Source organism: Vidua chalybeata, chromosome 21, assembly GCF_026979565.1.
Source record: "Vidua chalybeata isolate OUT-0048 chromosome 21, bVidCha1 merged haplotype, whole genome shotgun sequence".
Classification (NCBI taxonomy): Eukaryota; Metazoa; Chordata; class Aves; order Passeriformes; family Viduidae; genus Vidua; species Vidua chalybeata.
This window is the reverse complement of record NC_071550.1, coordinates 1,834,203-1,861,628: the sequence shown is the minus strand read 5'-3', so window position 1 is coordinate 1,861,628 and position 27,426 is coordinate 1,834,203. Positions and strand designations below refer to the sequence as shown.

Sequence of the window (27,426 nt, the reverse complement as noted above, 5' to 3'; positions counted from 1 at the left end):
AGCTGCAGATGTTCCACAGGGAATATTAACAGCAGCAGAGATTTCCAGGGGATCTTTTCTGGCTTTGTGTTGAGTCCTGCCATGGAATCTTACCTCGTTTTAAATTCTAGTGGATTCTGTAGATCAGCCCAAGGCACCCAAATTCACATTAACTCTGGCTCCCACTTGGCCCTGGGTTTCCAGGACTCAGCAGCCAGTGCTCAGCTGACAAGAGGGGGAAAAGCAAACACTTGGCTAAGAGACACTGTAAAACTCAGTGTTCCTGAGATAATTAGTATGTTGGGAAAGTGACAGGAAAGAGAATCAAGCAAAGCCAAGGTCAGCGGCTGCTAATTAAGAATCAGCACCTTGTGTCAGCCTGAGCGGTGGCTTGGAATTGAAACGTACCCTGGGAGAGCCCCGGGAAGATAAAGGTGATAGAGTTACCCAGATAGCAGCTAACGGGATTTGAGCGGGGTTTAAAGTTTCATTCCAGCTTGGCTGATAAAAAGGGCAAAATGAGAGAAAATAGCAGAGGGAGGCACGTGCTTTGCTTCCAGGAGGGATTTTTGCCTCTGCAGCTGCCAGAGCGTTGCAGACGTAGCAGGATTTGAGGAAGGGCATCTTCTGGCTAAAGAAATAGTGGAAATTACTTTTATTTTTTTAGCCCAAAGCTCCTCCTTAGCTTTTTTGGAGGGTCTTGGGGGAAAGTCAAGGCAGTGTGCTGGTCCCAGTCAGAGTGTTGTGGGAAGGTGGGAGCAGTGGGTCGTTGGGTACTGCAGGGATGTCACCTCCCCTTCTCCTGTGCTCTTACACAGGGATGTAGCTGCCTGCCCCAGGGTTTGCCTTTGCCTGGGACAGGAGCACAGTGGTAGAGGGTCTGTGGATTTAATTATTTGGGTCTTCTGGGTTCAGGGAAAGCAGTTTGTTGAACCTTGATTACACTTTTAATTCAGAGATTTCCACATGAAAAATGAAACAGAGCAAGTTGCATCTGGTGCAAAGCCCCCATCCAGCCACTGGCAGGGAGTAGGACCTGATGTCCCCTGTCCCCAGTGTGGGTTGGAACCAGCTGGACCATGGCAGCTCTGCTGTGCCTGGGGACATCAGGGAAGGACCTGGGGTGCTCCTGCTGCCCCTGCCAGGAACAGGCTGTGACCATCAGGGGAAATGAAGAATTTCTTAGTGGAAGGTTATTACGAAGCAGATGATGTTGTTTTAATGGAAAGAGTTTAAGAAGGTGCCCTTGGCTGTGGAGCTGAATGAATGTGTGTGTCATCATTTCTCTGTCTCCTACATGGGAGGCAGTCAGAGAGTTAACGTGGGTGATTTACACAGTGCCAGTGGCCTCCTTCCATTGTCACTCAGGTGAGTGGTGACACCTCAGCGCCTGGTGCAGCGAGGAGGAGTAGCTGGGCAGAGCTGCTCTGTCCATTAGCAGTGCAGAGAACATGTATCAGCATTAGCAGGTGCCTGGCATTCCTCCTGGATCAGGCCAGGCTGCAGCACACTCGGATCAGCAGCGTGCCCAGGAGCTCCTGACCCCCTGCTCAGTGGCTGAAGCAGACCCAGAGCTCACTCTAAAACGTTGTTTTTCCCCTGGAATTTGCAGATGCAGGGGCAGCTGTCAGGGGCTGTTCCTGCTCACCCCTTCCATTACTCTGCAGCATAAGGGATTATCAGATCCCATGGATTTGGTTGTGTGCACATCAGACCAAAAATGCCCAAAACAGGCACTGTCAGTGCTGTTTATCTCCATGAAAAGGGAGGAAATGGGAAATTTGAGTATCTCAGTGCATATCTAAGGCTTGTGTGTCAGCCATTAACTGGGCACAACTCATGACATTGGAGCATGGCCCCGGTTTGCAGCCAGTGCAGTTGGACACCAAACACAGCCGTGTTTAACAGGAGAGAAAAGGTTTTGCCCACAGAATGTGAAGCTGACATGAGAGCAGCCAAAGGGCGGCACCGATGGGGAGGCAGATGCGGGTCTGGGATGAGTCATTGTCGGGGTGCAAGAGTTGAGGCTCTCCAGAGGTTTATTTCTCCTTGTCTCTGAGGAAGTTCAGGCAGGCAGTGAGGCAGTGTGTTCAGGATCACCTGCAGCACCTCCAGTCCCTTGGGTGCCTCACGAAGGTGGCACCTCTCGGGGCTGGGGAGCTGCAGCTCTGCGGAACCAGTGTCAGTGCGTGGTCACCCACCATGGGCTTTGCTTTCCAGGATTTCTTGACTGACCTGATGATGTCTGAAGTTGATCGCTGTGGTGAGAATGAGCATCTCATTTTCAGGGAGAACACACTGGCCACCAAAGCAATCGAAGAATACCTGAAGCTGGTGGGGCAGAAATACTTACAAGATGCCTTAGGTACGTACAGAGCATTGGCAGGTGTTGTCCAGAGAAGTTCTCCAGGCTGCATGGTGGGGACGTCACCTGAGCCCTGATGGCCATCAGAGCCCTCAGCATTTTCCTGCTGGAGGGTTTCCCTGGCAGCCTGGACACGGCTGTGGCCGCAGTGGGCAGCTCCCTGCTGCCAGGTGAAGGTGACTGCAGGGCTGGCACCTTCATCTGCTTTCAGAGGAGATAACCCGTGGAGGTTTGAAGGCATTCTGCTGCCTGCCAGGGCTCCTGTCTCAGCGCTGGCTGTCACGGGCTGATTGAATCTCCCCCCTTGCACCCCCACCAGAGATGCTGCCCAGCTCCTGCAGCGCTCCCGAGTCAGATGAGATCTCCCAAGTCGCAGTGATGCGCTGCCTCCCGGAGCATCCAGCACTGGGAACCCTCCTGGTGGTTTGTTTTTTTTTTTTTTCCAAGTGCTGGCTCTGTTTATGGCTCCAAAAATACTTCTCTTGATGCAAATGAAAATAATTAGAAGTTTCTGCTCCTGGGCAGGTCAGGAAGGAATTGCTGCATGCAGGGAACACAACATGAGGATGGGGAGAGGCTGCCTTGGATCCTCTGAGCTTCCATTGGATCCACATTCCAGGGCAGGATGAGCAGAGTTTCTATTAAGGTGTTAATTTTTAAGTATGTTGGGTTCCTGCTAGTGGATTTGTATAATTTTAGCAAGGAGCAAAGAAGCATAAATACTTTATTAAGATAATAATAATAATAATGAAAACCTTGAAGAAAGGGAAATAATTGAACAAATTCAGGCAGAGAGCCCACAAGAATAGCAAAAGGAATATTACTTATTTCTGCCTTGTAATGCTTTCTGGTTGAAGGCAAGTCTGTAAGTAGATTACTCATAAAAATTCTCAAAAGCCAGGAGATTAATGATATCAGAGAATTTTGAAATACTTCCTTTTGGGGGCTCAATGCCAGTTCCATCTCGTGCAGGAGGAGCCTGGGGTTCCTGCTCATGGTGGGGTGCTGGTTCTGAGTGACCCTTTCCCAGGGAGATGAATCACCTGCGTGTCACAAGATGCCCCAGGGCAGCATGGCACCGTCCTTGGAACCATGGAGCAGGTGATGGGGCCAGGGAAGAACAGCAGGCATCACCTGCAGGCAAGCAGAGCAGCTCCAGAGCTCCCTGGCAGAGCTGAAAATACACTGGAGAGGCTCTCCAGTATGTAATTAAAATTTGTTTTGGCAATAGGGAAGGAATGCAGGTTGGAGTGGGGAAAAAACAGGATGGGAAAATCCGAGACAGTCAGGAATTAGGAGCAAACCAACTGGAATTAGAAGAAAACCAAACTTTTCTCCCAGAACGTCTCCCAAGCTAAACGCTGCGTCCTCATCCCTGTTACCCTGTCCCCGATCTCCCAGTCACTGCTGGGATGAAGGACTGACCCCCCAACCCTGAGTGCAGGGGCTGTGCCCAGCTACCCTGCAGTGAAAGGTGGCACAAGAGCAGAAGCTGGTGGAGCAGCTCAGTGTGAGCCTCTGCAAGGGTGAGGGAGGAGCAGCCAGGCAGCAAAGAGGAGCACAGGAAAACTCAAGGAAATATTTTAATTTAATTTTATGTGATGTTCAGCTCAAAATAAACCAAGTAAATTGTTTCTTTCCTTTAATTACCTATTTCTCCTGTGAATCACAGTGGTTTGTCAGCACCAGGGCACAGGCTGCAGTAGCAGGCCACGCTACCAATAATTACAGGGCCTGCCAGCATCCTTCCTCCCAGATTAGCCCGAGGAAGTGTCTCTGGAGCTGGTGTAAGGGGGTTAGGTGGGTGCTGGGCAGAGCAGCCCGGATGCAATATCCCAGAGCCACAGGGACAGTGCTGCCAGCTGGGAACAGGGATGGAATGTGCAGGGTGCTGGGTGTGCTCTGCTGGTCGTGAGCTCCCAAGGAACTGCCAGGAACTCTCTGGGTCCTCTTGGAGACATGGAGAGCTGCCCCAGGGGCCACCAATGTGCTCTTGTATCCCTCTCATCTTCCCTCAGTGTGATGGAGTGCCAGGGAGCTGCTCGGGCACTGGGGTTTAGGAATAGAGCTGCTTGAAGGCTGCACTTCTCATGTCTCCAAACCCATCACCAACTCTGTTTTACAGGCGAGTTCATCAAGGCACTGTATGAATCAGATGAAAATTGTGAGGTGGATCCCAGCAAATGTTCATCTTCGGACCTCCCCGAACATCAGGGCAACCTGAAGATGTGCTGTGAGCTGGCCTTCTGCAAGATCATCAACTCCTACTGGTGGGTATCCCGGGAGTGGCACTCCCTCCTCCTGGAGTGCTGTGTCTGCAGGAGCTGGGACCTTGGCTCTGGCAGAGCTGTGGAGGGGGAGCGGCCAGAGTTTGGAGTATCTGCTCTGGGGATGTGGCACCCTCCCACATTGTCTGGCACCCTTCTTTTCAGAGGTGCTGAAGGGTCACTGGGGCACAGGGACAGGGCAGTGGAGGCAAGGAAAACCAAGTGTGATTGATTCAGAGAGGTACTTGATGCCAAATGCATGTGAAATTCTGGAATAAAGGGCAGAGATGCATGTCCTGGATCTTCCACCCGTGGAACAAGTCAGTCTGGATGGGACTGACAGATCTACACCTCCAGGAGCATCCGGCAAAGCTCGGAAATCCTGCAGCAGGCAGGGGCTGTGGCACCTGTGAGGAGCTGCCCCAGCACAGGCAGCTTTTGTTTGGGCAGATGTTCTGTGGTTGCAGAGTGCTGGAGCTGGGAGGAGGATGCTGTTCTCCCTGCTTGGCTCAGCATCCCACATTCCTCTGGATTAACCCCTCTCTCTCCCAGCCCTGGGCGGTTGCTGGGTGAAGGGAGCCCTTTGCCTCCTTGGCCCAAGGCCTGGTATGCAGCTGGAGGCATTTCCGAGTTGTTTGTTCTCAGGGTAAAAGTTCTTGCAACTGGTTGGGACAGGCCCGAATATCCCAAATAGGCTGGTGTGAGGCACTAGATCCTGCTAGGAGGTGATTGTTGGGCACAGCTGTGCTGGGAGCCAGGAGTCCCTGGGTCTCTGACAGCTGCTGCCAGCAGAGGTGACCTCAAAGGGGAAAAAGATGGACTTGGGACTCTCTTTACTTGGAGAAATAAAAATATTTTCTTTCTGCTTTTTGATAGCATACCCAGAGTCTTTGGTCCTGATCATGAGAGAAGGAACATTTTTGTCTCACTGCTGGATTTCCAGCCTTTCTGCTTAAAAACTGGGCTTTGTTTTTATTAATGTATTTAGTAACAACACTGCTGTTGCAAAGCATCAACAAGGGATAATACTGGAATAAGGAGGTTTTTGATAACGAGGATTTCTCATTTTCTCTCCTCTCCTAGCTGTTGCGCTGAGGTCAGAAAACTTATTATAAATAATCTCCCCAAGATATTGAGTGTGCCCTCCTGGAAGCCAGGAAGGGAACAGACCCTGCTCAGGGGGAGAGCAAGGAGCTCTTAAGAGGCTTGCTCAGGCTGCCATTATTTACCACAGGTACACCAAGGGCAGGTTCTTTACAGGTATCCTATTCCCTATCCTTGGCCAGTTAATAACTCTGACTCAGGAATGGTGTTTACCTGCTCTCCCAGGAGGGATTCACCACTTCTAGTCAGCAGTGGATCATAATGGTTTGAATTAATGTCTTCCTAAATACACCCAAAGCAGCATTCAAAGGTCACTCTAAAAATAGGCTTGAAAAGTGACCCAGGGAAAGTCAGGAATGCATGGGAAGTTTGTTCCTCTCATCCTGCCTTTCCAAGGAAGGCTGGAGCAGCTGAGCTGCTGCTCTGAGTGGTTCCCCCTGAGTCCTTTGAGCTCAGCGGTTCTTGGGGATTAATTGGGCTGATGAGTGTTGGGATTGGCCAAGGTATCCCAACAGCCAAGGATCCTGCTTTAAATAGAGCACTGGAGTGTGTGTGCTCATCTGTGCAGAGAGTCAGGGAGAGGAAAGAGGTTCACAATAACCGAAAATTGTTATAATTATGACATAATTTGGACATCTGGAAAGTTTCAGTGTAAGCAGAATTTCAGCATGTGGAAGCTCGTTACTGGGAAGTTGGGTAATGAATTACGGGCCCGTTTGTCACATAAAGCCAACGATCCGAATTCCATCCGCTGTGACACAATTAAACTTCCACGGGCTCCAGCCTGTGACGGGAACGTGCGGCTGCTGCATTTCAGAGCTTTGCTCTCCAGTCACTGCACAACCTGTCCTGATCATTCAAGCCTCAAATTGCTTAAAGGATTCTCCTGTTTCTGGGCAAATACCATGAAGGAAAAGGGTTTTGTCCAATTGTGTGGATCAAGCCAAAGACAGAGGAGAATTTATCCAGCCAAAGATATTGGCTAATGTTATTTGTAGAGCTCAGGGTAAAAAAGTTCATGGGGGTGAAAGTGTGAAGGCAGCACAGAGCAGAAGCTGAACAGGATGGCAGCATTCTTCAGGCACTTCCATGGAGTGTCCTTGCTGTGTCAGAAGGTCAGATGGCCTGAAATGGAGCCTGACCCCCCTCAGTTGCTGTGGTACCCCCGCTGTCCTGTGACACAGGGACGGTGGTTCCTGGCCAGGGCAATGGGATCGGTGTGCCAGGGACACCAGGACCAGTGGCCAGCCCAGTGCCAGCCTGCTTCCGAGTGGGAGTCTCCAGCTGAATAAATAACACATGCTGGGAACAGGATGAGGTGGGAGCAGGGAGCTGGGGAGGGCCGAGCAGGAACAGGCAGCAGTTCTCCAGCGATAAGGGCTGCTGCAGTGAGTGTCTGCTGGCCCCCAGGGAATTCTGGCATCCGGGAAAGGCAGGCTGAGGTCTGTGCAGCTACAAGGCTGGAGTAACTCCGGTTGGGCTCTGTGTTTGTACTAGGCACAGTGGGATTTGATCCAGGTGCTTGAACAGGAGTATTACAGTTTGCACAGCCCCCCCCGCAAGCTCCAGCTGTGCCAGAGATTCCAGTGCTGCTGGTGATTCTTCAGGAGATGCTCTCCTTGCTGGCCTCCAGCTCAAAGCACCCCATGGTGCCGCCACCGAGTCCTGAAGAGCTTCTGTACAGTTTGTTTCAAATCCCAGTCTTCCCAGTTTTCTGGGGTCTTGGCATCCAGCATAAGGACCAATAAAAGCTGCTTCTCTCATAACTTTACAGAGCAGCTTTGCTTTTTCCCCTACATGGTGTGAGACTCCTGACATTCCAAACCTGACAGACACTACCTGTTCTTGTGTCATTTCAGTGTCTTCCCAAGAGAGCTCAAAGAAGTTTTTGCCTCGTGGAGACAGGAGTGCAGCAACCGAGGCCGCCCCGACATCAGCGAGCGCCTGATCAGCGCCTCCCTGTTCCTGCGGTTCCTGTGCCCGGCCATCATGTCCCCGTCCCTGTTCAGCCTGCTCCAGGAGTACCCCGACGACCGCACCGCACGCACTTTGACCCTCATCGCCAAGGTCACCCAGAACCTCGCCAACTTTGCCAAGTAAGCCGGGCTGTGGGCAGGGCTGGGGAGGGGACAGAACCTCCGGGTGCGTGGGCAGAGCCACGGCGCCGGCACAGAGTCCCACACTCGGCCACTCCTTTCCTCGCTGGAAAGGGCCTGTTTGCTTCCTGTTGGCTTTTTCCCCACGTCTCTCTGGGACTCGTTCCCTCACTGTCAGGTCAGGGAGATCATTCAAGTTTCCAAAACAGGACATGTTTTATGAGCAGGAAAACAGGCTGTTTTGACCACATGGACGAGCAGTGGGGTGGCAGTGGGGACGTTGTCCTGTGATGTCCTGTGATGTCCTGTGGGTGTAGGACCAGAACCCAATCAGCAGCAGGGATGTGCTTGGCTCAGGAACTGTTCCATCCCTCCTCTGAGCTCTGGGACCTTCCCTGCTATTAAAATGCAGCTGACTGAACTGGGAAGGCCTGAGAACAGAGACACCATCAATTTCTAACTAAGCCCATTGGTTTGATGGAAACAAAGCGAGAGATTTCTGAAAATCTTTCCACTGGCTGTAGCTCTGAGCTACTTATCCTGAGCTCTGATAACAAAATGATGAGCTTTCTGAAACATGAATGGACAGTTTCTATCTAAAGCTCCTTAGATCTGGAAACTGGCTTAGTGCTCACACTCACAGTCAGCAACGCACAGACGCGCCTGCGGACACCGGCAGGAGATGTACAAGTGTGTTACACTAGATGACAGAAATTCTCTGTATTCCTGACCAATCCCTAACTAAAGGGTTTTCAGCATATTTCTAGCACTTTGCAGGAAAGGCTCTTTAACTAAGCTGACATTAGTCAAGCTGAAGTGATCAAGCCAAGCTGTTCTGTGCATGGCACTGGGCCGAGCCTGTCCCATGGAACCCCTGGCACAGCACCAGCTGCTGCCAGGACAGTCCAACCACAAGGCCCTCCCTGTTGTGCTCTAAATCAGACAAAATACTGAGGGTGAAGAGCTTGGAGGGCAGAAGGAGGTGGCAGGAAGCCTGAGGGGACAATGGGGCTAGCCCAGCTGCAGGGGTGGCTCTCCAGGGTGATCCCAGAGCAGTTGTGCTGGCTTTGCTGGAGAGTGCAGGATTCCTGCCCCATCCATCACTGGGCTCCAGTCAGCTGAGGGGAATTGCTGTGACAGCATCTTGATTTCCAGTGACAGGTCCTGTTTCTGGAGGCTGTGCCCTGACCCAGCAGTGAGACACTGGGTTACCAGGAACTCCTTTGTTTCTCCTGCTTTCACCTTTGTTCCTGATGTGCGGATCCCACACTGATGAGGGCTTAGCTGGATCAGGCTGGGGTTAATTTTGGTTCCACGGTCAATGAGGTGTCCCAGGTGCCTGCTCACAGCCCAGAGATCCCAAAGGCTTGGAAGGGTTGAGATGCCAGAAGAAGGTTCTTAGCTGTGTTGTACCTGCCCTTTCCATGGACTGCAGTTTTTCCCCCTGGATTTAGCTGAAATCCATGTTGCTCTCTCAATAGGTTTGGCAGCAAAGAAGAATACATGTCCTTTATGAATCAGTTCCTGGAACATGAATGGACTAACATGCAGAGATTTCTCCTGGAGATTTCCAATCCTGAAACCATCTCAAACACAGCTGGCTTTGAGGGCTACATTGACCTGGGCCGGGAACTGTCCACATTGCACTCACTACTCTGGGAGGTCATTTCCCAACTGGAGCAGGTATCCAGGGGGTGACAGGGACAGCTTTGGGGGTGGGAAATGATGGAGAAAATGTTGTTCATGTGATTCTCTGAAGAGACTGTCCAGCAATTGGCAAAGCCCACAGTTCTCTAGCAAAAAGCACGAGATGGTGGTGGTAATTCTTCTCTCTTTTCTGCCCAGGGCACTGCCACCAAACTGGGGCCTCTGCCCCGGATCCTGCGGGACGTCAACGCCGCTCTCAGTAACCCGGCCTGCGTGCAGGTGTCGGTCACGGCCGAGCACGCCGCCTCCACGCCCAGTGCTGGCAACAGCATCTCTGCAGGGCTGCAGAAAATGGTCATAGAGAATGACTTATCTGGGTAAGAGACCAGCGGAGCCTGGCCACACACCAGGGACACACGGAATAGTCATGCAGGGACAGGGTGCAGTGTGGAGTTGCCCGATCCACTGACCGGGCTGTCCCATTACAGAACTGGTGCTGGATGTAGTTCAGCTCCGACTCTGGAGAGAGCAGTGGGTGGTAGTGCCAGTCTGTGGCTCCATCCTGGGCCCCTTGAGAGCCAAAACCGGGGATGTGGTCTGGGAAATGAGAAACCTGATGGTTCTGGTCTCAGGTGTTGAGATGTGGCTGCAGAAGCAAAGTGTTCATCCATTGAGGACTCAAGGGTCTGTTAGTACTGTTAAGGGCTATGAGAGATGTACATGATTGGCCTCACCCACCTTTGTACGAAGTAGGGTGTGTGCTGAATTCACTGACATGCAAACCTGGATAGTTCTGGAACTATCCAAGCTGTAGAGGCCTCACAAGGAATTTCAGTCTACTCTGTCCAGGTTTTATAATACTGGGAGTTTTCACTGCTGAGCAGTGATTCACAGACAGTCACCTATGTACTTTCTGGCCTGATTAAGTAAGGAGCTTCATTCATGGGAAGGAGACCCATGAATGCAGACCTCTAATAACCTGTTTGTGGAAAACGAAATGGAGCCCACACAAACAGAAAGACTGTGCTAGTAAAATAGTTTGTAAGTGGAAACTGCATAATATTTAACAGTTTAATTAGGAATGAAAGGCAGCAATGGCACTGGACTTGCTCTAATCAGTTTTCGTCTCTAGTGCCTCCCAGCATGAGGTGCAATTATTTAAATCCAATGCTATGGAGGATCTCTGACAATATGCTTCCCCCTCAATACTTGCTTACAATGCACCATCTTTGATCAGCAGAATATTCACATGAAGCTACTGGAAAGCTCTTTCTTCCTATCCCCAAGAAATCAATATTGCATGAATGTGCATTGCAGCAGGAGTGGGGGGATAACCTTCAGCTGCCAGGCTTTAGCTCTGCTGTGTGAGCGCTCACTGACCTGGGAGGCCTGGTGTTACTGGGCCCTCACAGTGTTCTGTGCTGTCCAAATGCTGCCCAGTGTTCCCACAGGAGCTTGCTGCCCAGGTACAGAGCAGGGACACGGGACTGGCATGGAGACAGCCTTTGGGAGCAGCCTTTGGGAGCCCTGCGTGCACACACTGCCCTCACTCACCTGCCCTCACCTGTCCGTTCCCAGGCCAGCCCGGGGCTCCACAGCACCCTCCCCACTCCTCACACTGCTCCCGGCTGGGCCAGCCCTGTCCCTGCTCCTTCCAGGGCTGGGTCCTGTCCCTGTCCCCATCCCTGTCCCACACAGCTGCACCACCCTGATTTCTGAGTGATTTTGTTTTCCTGCTCCGGTGCAGCATTCACAACTCTTCTTTTTTGTTTTGTTTTCCTCTCCTCTTCTTACGCACTGACTTCCCCGCAGTCTGATAGATTTCACACGGTTACCATCTCCAACCCCTGAAAACAAGGACTTGTTTTTTGTCACAAGGTCTGCTGGGGCCCAGCCCTCGCCTGCCCGAAGCTCCAGTTACTCAGAGGCCAATGAGCCCGACGTGCAGATGTCTAATGGCAGCAAGAGTTTGTCCATGGTGGACTTGCAGGACAATCGGCTCTTGGACAGTGGGGCCAACGCGCCCGGCACAGCCGACTCGCTCAATGACAGTCAGTCGTCCCTGGGGCAGTTGCAGGGCGTATGGACCACACGGACTCAGCAGAACAGCGTGACGGGCATGGCCACCGTGCGCCGGGTGGGCCAGACCCCCACCACGCCGAGCGGCGAGAGCGCGCCCGGCCGGCCCCAGCTGCTGGCGCCGCTGTCCTTCCAGAACCCCGTGTACCAGATGGCCGCCGGGCTGCCGCTGTCCCCGCGCGGCCTGGGCGACTCCGGCTCCGAGTGCCACAGCTCGCTCAGCTCCCACAGCAACAGCGAGGAGCTGACGGCCAACAAGCACGGCTTCGCCGGCCCCGCGGCCGGCGAGGACTTCTCGCGCCGGCCGGGCGAGCTGGCCCGGCGGCAGCTGTCGCTGACCGAGAAGGGCGGCCAGCCCACGATGCCGCGGCAGAACAGCGCGGGGCCGCAGCGGCGCATCGACCAGCCGCCCCCGCCGCCCCCGCCCGTCACCCGCGGCCGCACGCCGCCCTCCCTGCTGAACACGGTGCAGTACCAGCGACCTTCCAGCGGCAGCATGATGTCCTCGTCGCCCGACTGGCCCGGCAGCGGGGCGCGGCTCCGGCAGCAGTCCTCCTCCTCCAAGGGTGACAGCCCCGAGATGAAGCAGCGCACGATGCACAAACAGGTGAGTTCGGGCTGTCCGGGCCCTGGCACTGAAGGGGCCAGGTGGGGTTAGCCCGTGGAGATTGCTGCCATGGGAGGGGATGTGGCTCTGAGCTGCCACATCAGTGCCAACCCCATAGTGGCATCGCATGTGGGGATGTACCTCGGCTCTGGCACCCCTGGCCTGAGACAGAGACCCTCCAGGGACAGGAACACAGAGCAGTGTCCACTCCTGGAGTCCTTCCGTCACGTGGCACACTGGAGCGTGACGGCGGTAGGTGGCAGAGGCTCGAGGGCAGTGGCAGCCATGCCACTGTCCTGCGCTACCATCTTGTCACTGCTTTGCCTCTCCATGTCCAGGCTCTCATCCCATGCCATAGCCAACCCCGCGCCATCTCCCAGGCTTGGAACAGACCCTGATCTCCTGTAACTAAGAGCCTGCCTGCTGCTGCTCCCGTCCCAGCGGGGCCGTGGCGCTCCTGGACGTTCCTGTTTGCTCTGTGGGACCCTCCCGTAGGAGCAGGGAGGAAGGAGCCCAGAGCGACGTTCCTGCTGTGCAGAGCTCTGCAGTGATCCCAGTCCCAGACCACGTGCTGGGCTGCACAGAATTCCATACCACATGGAGGTAAAATGGAAGGCAGTAGGTCATAGGCCTAAGGCCCTCTGGGTGTCCTGGCATGGGCAAATGGTTTTTATAGTGCTCATTTATTCACTCTGCATTTCAAAACCAGCCCTACAGAACATTGTCACAGTAAGACCTCTGTGCCTGAAGGAAGACTTTTAAAAGAAAAGAAAACACAGAGACTGGACAAGCAACAAGAGCCCACTGCACCCAGACCCTGAGCTAGCTCAGGCCTTTCTCCAGCCCTCAGTGTTGCTGTGTCTGCCTCTCCCACACAGCAGCTGTGGAGCCTGGCCCACAGAAAGTTGTTCATGCTCCCACCCAGGGCTGCTCCATGATTCCAGTATCGATCCGGAAGCGCTGGCATTAGCAGCGCCGTGCAGCAGCCTGCAGCAGCCTTTGTGTAACAGAATCAATGCTCATTAGGGACAGAGGGCACAGAGCTGTGCAAGGAGCAGAGGCCTGGTTGTAGCAGGGTTTCTTCCAGACAGACAAGGATTCTCCAGGTGGCCATCAGAAAGCCCTGGCCAGGTTCTCTTCACAGAAGATTCCTCCACCCATCCCTGTGGTCCTCTCGAAGTTTCTCTTCAGACCTGAAGTCTAAGAATGCCTCTCCCACCCTCACTCTGCACGTTTTATTTGCATGTCAGCAGCATGAGGATTTGTAGGAGGCAAAGCTCATGAGCCAAGTCTGATACCTGTGATTCATAATTCTGGAGGCAGAAGACCAGACTGGAAGATGGCATGGGAAAGCCCCTGACCCCAGTGGGGAAATGAAACCATTCCCCACTCCTGACACAGAACCTCCTGTTATGCTGGCTGACAGTGACTGGGTTTCTCTATCCAGAGGTTGGAATGAAGGAGAAAGTTTCTGACATTTCCAATTTTTTAACTTGAATTCCCAAGTCATTAACTCAAATGACCAAGTCATGCAGATCCCATGAGTTCATCTCACTGTTTATGGCAGCTTATAGCGAGGCAGGATGGAGGGGAAATAGCTGAAGAGTGACTTCCTTGTAATGTAGTTGGAAAATATTTAGGCAGTGCCACTGGCAGTCCATGCCCAGGCCAGGACTGAAAGGCAGCAGATGTGACTGTAGCTCACTGACCATGGAACATCACTGCTAATAAGTGACACTGAGCATTTAGACCTCTTCAGCATCCTTAGTGTAGCCTCAGCTGAAAAGAAACTTTTCTTCTCCAAGAAGGCGCCTGCACGATCATAAGGAGCATTTCAGTTTTCAGATCTTGTTTTATGGAATCCACGGAAGCAAAGATGGCTCATAACAAGATGAAGACTTGAGAGAACTCTGCTCATGGAGTGAAAAAACCACATCCAGCCACTCTGCTCACCTGCAGCTCAGCACCTTCACAGGTTGTGTCCCTGTGAGGTGACAGGATCTGCTCAGACACCGGGGCCATGACTTTGAGCAGGTTCCATTGCTTGACCCAAAATAACATCCAGCTGCAGAACAGGAGTTGCTCCTGCTCCAGCCCCAGCTGCTCTGGTAGCTCAGCCTGGCTCGTTGCTGTCTGAGCAGCATGGGAGAGGATCTGCTTGGAAGGAAACTCTCTCTCTCTCTCCAGCTTCATGACCATTTGTGTTACAGGTTTTTCTTTTGTCATGGTTGTATCATTGTTTCATTGTAGGCCCCTTCTCCTGTGAACCCCAATGCCCTGGACCGCACTGCTGCTTGGCTTTTGAATATGAACATGCAGTTTTTAGAAGATGAAAGCATTGACCCAGATTCCAAGCACAGGGATAAGCTCAGGAATAAGGACGAGCTCAGCCAAGCAGAAAAGGTAAAACCTGATTGGATTGAAACAAGTTTCTGAATAGAGAGAGGATTTCCTTGAATGTCATTCCCTGAGCACCCTGGGGAGAAGGTGGGCTGTGTGCAGGAGAGAGGGACCAGGTTTCTCCGTGTCCTATTCGGCCTCACAGGGAGCTTGTGGGAAATGTTTGGGAGGTTTTCACACTGACTCACCTTCTGATGAAAGCAAGTAAAGAAGGACAGGAGCCAGGAATCAAATGCTGATGCTGCCCTGAAACAAACTCTTCAGCCAGCCAGTACCTCTTACTCTTCCCCATTCCAACTCACCCAGCTGCTGGGAAGAAAGCTTAAAAAGGGGATTAAGCACACCTGTAACAGAGGTGGAGTAAGGCACAAGCAGCCTCATGCCTCACACCAGGGACATGGAGCAGGAAGCAGCTTCCGTGTCAAAAAGCTGTTCACAGACCTAAAAATTAAGTCCAAATTTTGGTCTCAGAGACAGCACTGGTGCCTGGGGTGACTTTGTGGCACTTTCACAAGCTTATGGCAGTGTCACACACATCAGGGCCTGGCCAGTCAGGGGTCTGCCAGGAAGCCATATGCAGAGTATTCAGTCTCAGCCCCTGGGCCAACAGAGGCCCTGTGCCTCTGAAGCAGAGGGGTGCTACTCCTTTCCCCTCCTTCCTGGAGTGGGAGAAGCTGGGGAAAGACAAAGTAGGCCTGGCTAGGATGAAAAAGAAGGATAAAAATGAGGATCCAACAGTCAGAAGCTGGGAAAATCCCATCTTTGCCGATTGCTGCTTCTGCAAGGTTCTTTCTCAGCAGCCTGGCTCTGCTGGGATTGTGGCACTTGAGCATCGATAGCATTTGGGATGTTTCCTCAATGTGCTTCTCTTCTGTCACACCAGCACTGCAGACAACATCCTTCCCTAAGCCCCCGTCCTGTTTCCCAGCACAGACATGTTTCTGGTTTTGTTCCAATAGCCTTCCTGTGCTCTTTCTGCTGTGCTGTGTTATTTGGGGACTGTCACCTCTTAAACCCAAGGAAAATGCTGAGGGCAGGTGTTGTAGGAGCCAGGAGGTGCAAGGCAGCAGCTCCCAGCTGCCCCAGGAAGATCAGGGCAGTTTTGTGGGTTCAGCCCATCCTGGCTGGGCACAGGGCAGGCAGTGGTGGGGTTACAAACCCCGATGACACTGCAACATCCCAGTGCCTGCCCCAAGCCCAGCAGAGCTCCAGCCCAGGCTGTCTCATTGCCATGCAGCATCTATCCTTACTCTGCTGTCCCATCAGTCACTGACATTCAAGATCACCATTAGCATAACCTCTCTCCCCATTACTGTAAGACCGGAATGGTAACTGAGAATGAGACAAGTGTTCTAGAGACAGGAGCGACTCCTTCGGGCTCTGAGGCCTCTCCTGCTCTCCTCTGAGCTCACTTACGCTGCTCCTATTTTAAGGCTAGGGTAGGTATTTAATCTTTCCTGTTCAAGCAACTCCCTGCTGTCTGACTTTAGTGCTACTGTGCAGCTGTACGGGCGCTTTGTTCCCTCATTGCTTCAGGTTCCATGTGCAAACCGTGTCGTTCCTGTGCTGCAGTAAGAGCTTTGCTAAAGGAAAACCACCTTGCTCCAGTACTTTGGCAGTTGAGGAAACCATCAGCTTCCTAAGTTTTCAATCCTTGGGAGCTGAAGTTATTTTTGCAGTGGAGTGCTGCAAAAATATTTGCAGTTATTTTTGAGTGGAGTGCTGGCCAGTCCCCAGCAGCAGCCTGGCTGCCCTCCCCTCTCCCTAGAGCTGGTCCAGGACTTTCAGACCTGGGACATGACCCAGCCTGTCATTGCAGTGCCTACCCAGGAGTGATGGCCAAGGGGAAGGGCCAAGTCAAGACACAACAGAGTGTACTTCTCTCAGTTCATTAATAACACTTGTAGCTTTAACAGCCTTCATGACTCAGATGGAAGCCTTTTTCCTGTCTCTGACTTTAAAAGCAGCTTGCCACATTATCAGCTGCATGTTAATTATTCTAAAGTTATTCCAGTTGAGATGCTTTTTTAAAAAAGCATATGTCCAAATATATTTTTTTGAAGTTAAAGCAGTTTTGTTGTGCACACACTCACTGAATTTTCCTTTAGCAAAACAAGTTTACTGAATGCTGTGCTGCCGCAGTAGCTGAACCCGGTTTTAGCGAGTTCAAAAGCTCTTAATTTTTTAAATTGCTTTATGTGATTCTGCTGCTGATTTATAGCTTCCCCCAATTGAACAGTACAACTGTGGGGTCTTGGCTTCATGCAGCAGCTCTTCTTGGCCTGAACCCTGGTTTGAGATCTGCGTTAAATGCTGGCCCCAAGAAGGCAGGAGTGCTCTGTGCCCTGCTCAGCCAGCACGGTGCCCTCGGCTCGATGAAGGGTGCTGAGACAGCAGTGTCCTGCATTTGTCACTGCCCCTCGTGCTTGGCCCCCCCGTTTATTGCTGCAGACTGAAGAGCTCCTGCGTGAACCCCAAATCCCACGGCTGCAGCCTCCCTGCCTGTGCGAGCCCCGCGCTGTCAGTGTGAGAAGCTGCCCGCCGCCTTTGCCATGGGCCCGCTCTAACCTGCATTTCCCCTGTGAAATGCCAGACTCTGCTAACAGCCCACTCTCTGCACCTGCCAGCGACCTGCCCGCCCCGCGGACCCGGCTTCGCCCCTGGCGCCGCGGAGAAGACGGAAGAGGAGGTGTCGGCGAGCGGGGTTGTCTGATACGGGTTTGCAGCTATAGTCTGATACACGGAGAGGGGCGTGAGCGGGTTTGGGGGAAACCCTGGCAAGGGCAAACCCTACGAGGTAACGTGCCACGTGTGTTTTCTCCTCCTGTGTCTGTCCCTGCACGCTCAGTACCAGCAGGACCTGGTGGTGCTGCAGGACAAGCTCCGCATCTCCAACAAGAAGCTGGAGGAATATGAGACTCGCTTCAAATGCCAGGAGGAGACCACGCAGAAGCTGGTGCTAGAGTACCAGGCCAGGCTGGAGGAGAGCGAGGAGCGGCTCCGGAGGCAGCAGGAGGATAAGGAGATCCAGATGAAGGGCATCATCAGCAGGTACAGGGAGATGGGAGGGCTGGGGATGGCAGTAAGGCAGAGCAGCCTGGCTGGCATTAGAGCTCGCCCCTTCTCAGGACGATCAGAATTCTTTGGAGGTCCAGGCAGGTTTCACATATGGGTTTTCCCCTCCGTGTTACCTGGGACAAGGAAAACCCCAATGTTTTCCTGATGCACAAGGGCAGAACTTCAGGAGGGGAGAGCTTGGAGGCTCTGGCTGGCTTGTTCTGTTCATATAGCTATGGCTCTCATCACCATCCCTTACCTGTAACTCTAAATCCCTTTCTCCCACACAGCGGGAAGTGGTTTTACATTTGTCCAGGACTGCTTCAGTGCAGCTGGTTTCACCTTTACCTGAGCCTAGCCCACCTAGTACTTTCAGTCAGCCCTCACCACTGGGCCAGCCTTCACTGTGCTGTCACTTCAGCTTTGGGGCACTCTGCTAGAAGGAGCTCCAGGGAAGAGTAAGAGCCAAGAAAAAAAGCTTGGTTTGTGGGTAAGAGGAGGCAGAGTGTGAGGGTAATACCTGGATTTAGCAGAGCCCAGCCAGTGTAATTTTTTCTTGTGTGCTTGGCTCGCAGACTGATGTCAGTTGAGGAGGAGTTAAAGAAGGACCACGCTGAAATGCAGGCTGCTGTGGATTCCAAGCAGAAGATTATTGATGCACAGGTGAGTGCCCCATGCCAAAGGCTGCTTCAGTTTTCAGGGTGGGTTTGCCAACACACAGTCCTTCCTGCAGCAGTGCCAGCCCACCGTCAGACCGTGTGGGTGAGTCAGCACCAAGCTGCAGCAGGACACGGTGTCTGTCACAGCTGTGTGCAGCCTTGGAGTGTGGCACAGAGGGCGTGGGGTGGCAGTTTGGAGAGGGATCGTGCCCACAACTTAGTCAGTGAAAGGATCACATCCCTTGGAGCATTGCTTGGTGCTTCATGTCCCAGTAATGCCTGGATTATCAGAACCTGGACACAAGGAACACACAGCCTGCCCACAGCCAAGCCAACATGTTTTTTTAAGCCTTTGGGCTGTGATTTGCAGGATTGGAAAGCTCAGTTACTGCAATCAATTACAGTGGAAGAGGAGCATCACATGATGGATGCAAACACTGTGCTTGGAAAAGAGAACATGAAAGTACAGCCCATAATCTTTTGGTTTGCCTAACAGAGGCCACCATGTCCTCACCAACCAGGCCTCCCTACAGCTTGTGGCTTAGAAGTGATAGCATATTCTGGCCTTACACTTAACAACACTATTGATCACTACTCAGGAGTAATTCACTGTATAGCTAATTAAAAAGGAGACAGTAGTAACTTCGTAAGAAAAACCCCAGCTTTTCTGGGGAGGAATTTGTTCAAAGCTGCTAAATTGTTCATCCTGTTCTATTCCATGCTCCAGCAGAGGTGAGCAGACCCAGGGTGTCCCTGAGGTGTCAGTGGTGGTACCTGCAGCCTCCCAGCAGCTCTGGGACCTTCTCCTGTCCCCTGCACCTGGTGGGGTACATGTGAGGTTCTGACCATGCCCCTGCACGCTCTCTGCTGTTCTCTTTTGGTCACCTCAGGCTGTACATGTGTTAGACGTGTTCACTGCTGGACTTCCAGAGTTGCACACAAGCAACTGCTGTGTCCCCTGAGCTGGTTCTGTTCCTCTGCTCGTGGCAGTCACAGAAAGATGACATTTGTTGGGTGTTGCAAAGAACAGGAGTGGTAGAATCAGGCTGCAACATGGAAGCGCTTGCTCCCATCCTTACAATGCTGTAATCGGTGAGAGCTGCCATCAAAGACAGCTGGGAGGCTACAAGTCATTTAAACTATTAATTTATACTAATTAAATACTGACAGGAATAACTACCTTGGGAGAGTTTGGGCTTAGAAATGGAATCCTACCATCTTTTGTAACAGCTGAGTTAGAACAAACAGTACAGTGTATAACTGAATAATTAGAGCAACTATGTTACCTCCATTTTCATCAGGATGCTAAAATAAATGTAGCTCACATTGCACAGGCAGGGGATATTTGTAGCCCTGCGGATTTCAAAAAGTGCTGTGTAGCACTTAAAAACCCCCATCTAAGAATGCCAAAGAGAAAGGTCCTGGTCCAAAAGGCCTCTGGGTCACTGTTTTGGGCTGACATCCCAGAGGGACGGGGCTCGTGCCTTTCCACTGACTGTGCCCTCTGCCCGTTTGCTTGCAGGAGAAACGCATTGCTTCCCTGGATGCTGCCAACGCACGGCTAATGAGTGCCCTTACTCAGCTGAAAGAGAGGTACAGCATGCAGACACGTAATGGGATCTCCCCCACAAACCCAACTAAATTGCAGATTACAGAGAATGGAGAATTCAGAAACAGCAGTAATTGTTAACGCGCGGAGGGCGCTGCCGCAGGAGAGGCCTGGCCGGAGGGACCGAGCACAGCAGGCGTGAGCCGCGGCTTCAGAGAACGGCTGCTCCCCGAGCACCAGCTCCTTACTGCGGACGGCGCCGACTGACCCTGCTGGGAGATGTCCTGCCAGCTCTTTGAGGGACGGGAATGTCGAGTGTGAGATGAGTGGCATAAGGAAATAACATATATTTGAGAATCGCTGTCACTGTTGGATTTGAGTCAGTGTTTAATGTTTAAACAAAAGTAACCTTTTCCTTCTAAACTGCCCAAAGGATATGCCTCACCCCTCCCAGCAAGGAGTAACGTCCTTGTCATTGCAGTAAGCGAAATAAAGGGAGCTGGGCAGAGCCTGCAGCAGGCAGGGGCCCAGTAAGTCCAGTTCAAGTGTGCTGCTGGATGTAGCGTCCGAGGGACGGCAGCAAAGCCTGGCCCGCTCCTCCTGTGACTCCCCCCGGAGCACAGCCCTCCCAAAGTGAACCCCAGCCGAGCCCAGCACCCTTCCTGGGGGCTTTTGTGAGGCCGCTGACTTTTACAGCATCCACAGGGCATTTATGCAGCTAATTAGTGTTTAATTAACTCTGCCCATACAGGGAGCACAGTGCAGATGGAAGGTCAGGGCGGTGTGGTGGCCAAAGGGGTGCTGTGTGGGGAGCCCCGCTGGCAGGGGGGCAGGACTGGTGCTGCTGAGGGGTCCCTGGGCAACCTAGGGGCACAGAGCAAGGCCAAGGCTCTGGCACAGGAGTGGAGGGAGGAGCTGGCACCTGGTGAATGGCAACTCGATTCCTCTGGACAGCTTCTGCTCTCTCACAAATAAAGGGGAAGAGTTTTGTAAGCAATAGCCCCAGGCACTGTCCCACGCACACTTCCTGCCACAGAATAAAGTGAATGTTGCCTGAGCTTGGTCCCTGAGCTGTGATTGAGGGACAGGGGCTGAATTTGCTGGTGCCTGTTGTGGTAGAGGGGGAGCGAGGGGGCTACGTGGAGTGGCAGCTTCCTGCTTGATCAAGGGTTCTTTGTGGGGATGGAATGCTCTGTGCTGAGAGTTTTGCTATTTCTGGGGAGAAAAACAGACAAAGAAACAAGAAAAAGCCCTGAAGAACCATGAAGATCGGTAATTGTATTTCTTTTCTTTCACAGTATGCATTAGAAAAAAAAAGATCCCATTTTCTGGAATACTGTCCTCTTTAAATTGGGAATGAGCACTGCATGGAAATTAACCGGCTTGAAGAATGTAAAACATGGTCATAAGGGAGTAACCACCAAGAACAGCAGCCACCACCGAAAGGCCCCTTGTCAGGAGCACTGTGCAGGCATAAGCCAGGATTAGACTTTCCCAGCGCCGAAACGCGCAGCTTCGGCACAGACACGTTGTGCTCAGCGGAGGGGGCACCCCTTCACGGGGGTTGTGCCGCTGACCTGCCGCCACGGTGTGTTTGTGGGTTCGTGGTTCTTGCAGTTAGTCCTTCACAAGTCCCACTCTCAGAGCAGGTCCCTCGTACCGAGAGCCAGAGGTTTCTCTGAGATACGGACAGTGTACAGTGTACAGGACATCTGCCTATGCTCCCTCTAAAGGTTAACACACTGCTCAACGCCTGTCCTAGCTCCTCCTGCCATGTGTAAACGTACAGCCCAAGGGACTAGGACGTTCCCTGAGCTCTGCTCTGCTTAGGTACCGTCTCCAGCCTCACACTTCCCAGGCTGCCCGAGCAGGACACTTTGCCAGTAAGCTCTGCATTGCCGTGCTGCCCCACAGCTGTAAGGCTCCTTAACAGCATTCTTCCTCATGCAATCGTTTGCAAAAATTAAAGATGCTCTTTTTCCTACACGTTTTTCTGGTCCCCGGAAGCCCTGGGCCAAGCCCAGGAGGAGCGAACGTGTTGCACTGAGGTCTCCACACCCCGCCAACACCTGCCGAGGGGTGCAGCACACAGCAGACCCCAAATGGAGCTCCTCAGAGCAATGTCATAACTCAGTACTTATGGCAAGTACAGTCACCTTTGAATTTTGGAGACTAGCACAGATGGCTTTGAAGAACCTCACAAATCTGACAAGGTTACAACTGGAGAAAGACCCAGACAGGTTAGGAATATACAGGGTACTGTGAACCGTTGGGTACGTAGATTTACACCTGCCACTGTCTCAGAGTCAAATACATAAGAACCCTGCAAAAAAAAGACTATTTTAAACGCTTTTGCCCTAAGATGCCTGTTTAGAGCTGATTGTTTTGAATTCTAAGTATTTGTGTTGCGAGAGACTGGAGTTTTTCAAGACAGAAGTGACATAGAGGAATGGAAACGCTAACAGGGCATGGGGTGGGCGCCCCACCAGCAACGTTTCCATTCATACATGGAAGTAATTTTGGGATGCAGTCAGTGCTCTCCGTAAGATCTGGAAAAAAGAAACACCCACAAACCAATTGTTTAGTGCTGAAGCTAAGCACAGTACATCTTAATCTTCTCCTCAACCACAAGCCAAGGCACTGCTCCCCCCCCACCCCGATCTGTCACAAACTCCTGGTTACCCTCAAACTTGCAAATTACTGAACATATTGTTCTGCTGAAATAGCAGGAATGCTTAAATCCTTCCACAGCCAGTTATTAAAATCTTAAAAGTTCCAGTGCCAACACCTTCTGAGTTGATGCTTAGTTTCCCGAGCCAGTACAAAAAGAAACTTAAATCAGGATGAAGTCTCATTACATAGAGATTCCCCCCTGTTTTTCCCTGTTTCCTTTTCCTGCAACTGTCAACAACTGGACCTAACCATGACCCTCCCCTAAAAAGGTTTGGGGGCAGGTGTTCAGGCCCAGGCTCTGTTCTGTTCCTTCAGTTTGTGTTTCTGTTATTTATAAGCTGTACATTTCTGTGTGTGTGTGTGTGCGTGTGTGAGTGCAGGAGCCCCGTGTGTTCCCTGCCATGGCCTCGGAGCTGGTACCTGGCATAGCAATACCTGGATCCCGAGAGGTGCTGCAGCACCAGAGCAAACCACCGCTGTCCCCAAGGTTTGGTGATCAGCTCCATTTCCTTCCTGGTTCTTGCGCTTTCTACAGTAAGAGGCTGTTCTAGTGCAAACTCGTCAAAGTGTAAACAAAGCAAAAACACTCCAATTTTTATCTTAATACGAGTCTTAATATTTTTTTGTAAATGTTCTCAGTGTTTACTGTACCGTATCTATCTCACTAACAGTTGTATATAGTAACTTACTTCTGGTGCTGCTTATTCAGTCGGGATTTGGCTGTATCTCACTGCTGTGTTGGAGAGGTGGGCTCGGGCTGCCAAATCTGGATCCGGACCCATGTTCTGGTTCCAGCCTCCTCCCTCGGGGATCTGAGGGAAGGGAGCAAAGCCATGGATCCAGATTTGTGGTGGGCCCACCGCAAAGATTCTGTTTTTAGAGTTTTGATTCGGGGTTTTGTTAAACTGTAGTGAAAAAATGAGTGGTTTTGTGTGAAGGGGGATGAAACAGACTGACCGGTATCCCAAGGTCTCTGCAGACTGTAAGTATCATCATTTTGGACAGGGATTATGGCTTCAGTGCCAAAAGATGGGAGGGACCCCAGTCCTTCCCCATGCCAACTAATACTACAGTGTAGTCACCAGCCCCTCTTGCACCAGTTTAAGCAAATCCTGCCGCCATCCAAAGAGTCCAGTGTCACTTTGCATTGTCATTTGAGTCTGGTTGGTTTTGTTTTCTGCTTTTGCAGCTGTAAAGCACTGATTGCACTGTGAGAACACGTGGAACCCTCTGGTCTGGGAGCCAGTCCCAGAGGTTGCTGCAAGATTGCAGGACACAGGTTCTGCTACTATGAATACTCCTAAAGGGAAAGGGACTTGCTGGACCTCGGTGAGGTGTCACAGGCTCTCCTAGGAAAGCAATCAGCAAGGAATCAATCATTCCCAAACTTTAGATAGCTCATAAGCTTTTTCCTGTTCCTAAGGTCCACACCCAGATGCAATAGAAAATGTGCTGGGGTCTGTTCTGTGATGGACAAGGAGAGGATTTCCAGTCACAGATGGCAGATACATTGATGTGTTCAGCCAGGACAGCCACAGGCTTTGGCCCAGGAGTCTGATCTGAAAGGGGCTCATTTTCCCCAGCAATCCCAGTGCAGGGGGAGCAGCCCTGGGGTGAGGCCTTTCTGACAGCAGCCTGTGACCAGTGGGTCCAGCAGCTCCACCACGGTCCCTGCCCTGTCCTTCACACAGCTTTGCCTGGACAGTGCAAAGCAAAAGCCCAAAGGGAACACCTGTGACACCGTTCCTGGGTGGACACTCCGTCCTTCCCACCTGCAGTGACTGCTGGGGTCACCTCCTCCCAAAGGTTTGCGTTCGAAGCAATCCAGGCCTCCAGGCTGGCCAGGACTGGGACCTGGTGTGGGGCAGAGCCACGGCCTCACAGCCACCAGGAGCTCCCTTCAGTGGTCACAGGAAGGGACACTCCCTGCCCATGCAGGTCTCTGAGCCTCAGGGCCGTTTCAGAGGAGATTGCTCGGCCAGGAGGCTCAGACAGTGGCACCCTGCCCTGCTCTGAGCCCGCACAGACTTCGCTGCCTTCTCCTTCTCCCCTGGGGAAAATCACCCGTGGGGGAGCGGGAGGACAACAGCAGCATGAGAACATGCAGCTCATGGGCTTTCCAAACCAAATCCAATCCTGAGGGTGTTGCACAACATCCAGAAACAACCGTGCTTCTGAAAAGAGGGTCACATTCAAGCATTGACTTTCACAGATCCCCTGAGCTGAGACATTGCTGTAAATGCCATGTGGCTCTGCATCAGCTACCAGTACCCCAGAGTGCAGCCTCCATGTTCACATATTCCTTTATCATACATCACTGTGTCTTAAGATATACCTCTCTCTGTATATCTGCTAGGCTGATACTTGTTCCTGATAAGCAGTCGCTATGTTTTATATCCTCTTATAAAGAAAAACAAATCTTTTTTTTGTAAGTATGTTTAAAAAACAAAAATGCAAAGTGGAAGTGTTTGCTGAATCTCCTTCAGCTCCTTTTAAACTATGTAATAATGTACAGAGAAAGTTGTTGGTGTTCAAAGAAATGATGTGGCTGTGCAATTTATGTACATTTGCAATTAGAAATATTAAAGATTTATTTAGATATTTTACATAAGTGCTCCAGCACCTCTACTCAGTCATTTCCAGCTTTTAGAGCATCCTGGCACATGCCACATGTGCACACACAAACCTGTCTTATCTGCCTCCCCAAAGACATCATTGAAACTTGCTCCCAGTAGAATTTTAGCCCTGACCTGGCTCCACCACTCTCCATTCATATGCTCGGGGGGTCTGACAGCCAGGCCTGCTCCTGTCCCCACCAATCCTTACAAACCACCCTTCTACCTCCAGTAAAAGTAGCAGAAAACTTGGAGGAAAGTCATTAAAACCCTGGGCAGCATCAGCACCTCTGCCTCATTAACATAATCATAATTAGCTCCTCCGGGAGAGGTGGAAGACAGGCTGGCTGCATCGAAATGAGTCGGGATGTGGAGAGCACCTGTGGCTATTCCTGTGCTCAGCAGCGCTGGAGCCGGGCTGGGCACTGGGCTCCGCCCGGCCGGGACAACGCTCCTCCTGTTCCTGTCAGAAACCGGCCCCTGCCCAGGGAGGGAAGCCAAAACCCACCCAGGCCAAAATCCTCTCTCAAGGCTCTGCCATCCCCCTCAACAGTGTTGATTTTGAACGCTAATAGAAAGAAAAACGCAGCCCTGGAAACACAGAGCACCTCCGAAAATGCTGCAAGGAGGGATTAGTCAAAACCACCTTGACTTGAATAAAACCTCCTTAGCGGCTGTTCGGCTTCATTAGAGCAGAGCTGAATTCTCAGCCGAAAACACCCAGAACGTCTGTGTGCACTTGACAGCTCTCAGCATCTGCGGCTCCGCAGCCCGGCTGCAGCCGATCCCAGTGGGCCCTGGCAGACGGGCAGGGCTGGAGAAGTGAGACTCGGAATTGCAGATCAGCAGCCAGAACAGCCACGGGAATACGGGGCTGGGAGGCTGGGGAGCGCAGATGTGTTTGCTTGAGCTTTTTAGTCTGGAGAGTCATTTTAGCACAGGACTCATCAGCAATAATGATGTTCCAGTAATTGCACCCTTACAAGTACAGGGTTTGTTCTGAGTTCAGTAAGTGAGAATCACTGGCCCGTGAGCTGCTCCTGGTGCCAGGCAGCACCCTCCAGCACAGCCCAGTAAGCACCTCAGGCAACGCTGAGGTGGTGTCGGCTGTGGTCCCACTCCATTGTCCCAGCAGCAACTGGCACCTGGGAGATGTCAGAACTGGGCATCCTCAAAATGCAAGAATCTTGCCCACCACAACTGAGGACAAAGCAGCAGGCAGAACAGTGGCCACTGACAACTGAGGAAGTGATGGCATTAAGGCAATACTTGCCAAGCTGGGGCCATAAGAGCACAGAAAAGCCTGTTTGTTTTTTCAGTGGGAGGAAGGTTGGGAGGTGCAGAGATGAGGCTCATACCTAGGGAGGGAAGGACAGGAACAGCTTGTGTCGGCTCCTCCAATAACAGTCTCTAATCTGCTCCTGACAAGCATCTTTCGCTCACAGCTTCCCAAGCCCTTCACAAACAGTCAGCTCCCACTCCACTGCAGTGGGTGAACGTCAGCATCCTTATTTTTACAACAGGGATGTGCAGTAGGAGCACAACTTTCCCAAGGCCTCCCAAAAGCTACAAAAGTCAAACAGCTGGTTTTCCTTCCATCCCCACCACCTTCTGCGTGCAGCCATCCCATCCCACGCACGGCAGCCCAGGCTCCTGAGCAAACATCCTCTGGAGAAGTAATTCAAAGCCTGGCAGTAAACAAACCTCCAAAGCCTTGGCCCCAGAGATGGGAGTGCAGCCGCTCCCTGCCAGAGAGTCAATAACAACAGGCGAGCAGAAAGGAAGGAGCTGGAAGAACAAGAGCCATTAGTGGAAACTTGTTGTTTGTGCTAATTAGATCATTATCTGGAAACTGCTATTGATGTTGCTATTTTAGCTCCCGCTGCTGTTCACAACTTTATTTTATCCATGTCTATTGACTGCCCACACTCATCTATATCCTGCCAAAAGGGCCAGCAGTGCTGCCCACGCCAGGCCAGGATGGAGCTGGTTTGTGTCCCATGCCAGGCAGCACCTCCTTCCCCACCGTCACCTCAGCACCTGCAGTGTCCTGAGATACTCAGGAAAAATGTTTCCCAGCTTGTCACAATGTGCCCTGTGCTGTTATTGATCTTAGACAAACAGTGGATCATGTTACTTGGTTATTAAGTAAGGTGAGAGGAAGAGGGAGAAGGACTTGGACACATGTAGGATTTCTGCCATTTCCCACCTGACAGCCAGCACAGCCCCTCAACACATAAATAATATTGATGCAGGCCCCGTACATGATCACATTTCCCCATTGGTGGTATAAGCCATAACTGAATAACCTCAACCATTTGATTTTTGT

General features: G+C 51.9%; 1 protein-coding gene across 10 annotated transcripts in view; it reads left to right on the top strand.

The window, feature by feature from the left end:
• The window catches only part of DAB2IP (DAB2 interacting protein), a 184,980-nt gene extending 164,114 nt beyond the window's left edge, over positions 1-20,866 (top strand). For 6 of the 10 annotated variants that reach the window (XM_053961876.1, XM_053961877.1, XM_053961874.1 and 3 more), the window contains 10 exons: positions 2,200-2,344; positions 4,470-4,614; positions 7,575-7,811; positions 9,293-9,494; positions 9,657-9,835; positions 11,271-12,144; positions 14,395-14,547; positions 17,393-17,595; positions 18,177-18,264; positions 19,783-20,866. In XM_053961876.1, coding sequence (XP_053817851.1) covers positions 2,200-2,344; positions 4,470-4,614; positions 7,575-7,811; positions 9,293-9,494; positions 9,657-9,835; positions 11,271-12,144; positions 14,395-14,547; positions 17,393-17,595; positions 18,177-18,264; positions 19,783-19,950 — 2,394 coding nt within the window. In that variant the 3' untranslated portion in view covers positions 19,951-20,866. Of the gene's footprint in view, positions 1-2,199; positions 2,345-4,469; positions 4,615-7,574; positions 7,812-9,292; positions 9,495-9,656; positions 9,836-11,270; positions 12,145-14,394; positions 14,548-17,171; positions 17,263-17,392; positions 17,596-18,176; positions 18,265-19,782 lie in introns of those variants that run through there. The other 4 variants (XM_053961883.1, XM_053961875.1, XM_053961878.1 and 1 more) reach the window with 4 other exon arrangements.
• The last annotated feature ends 6,560 nt before the right edge of the window (positions 20,867-27,426 follow it).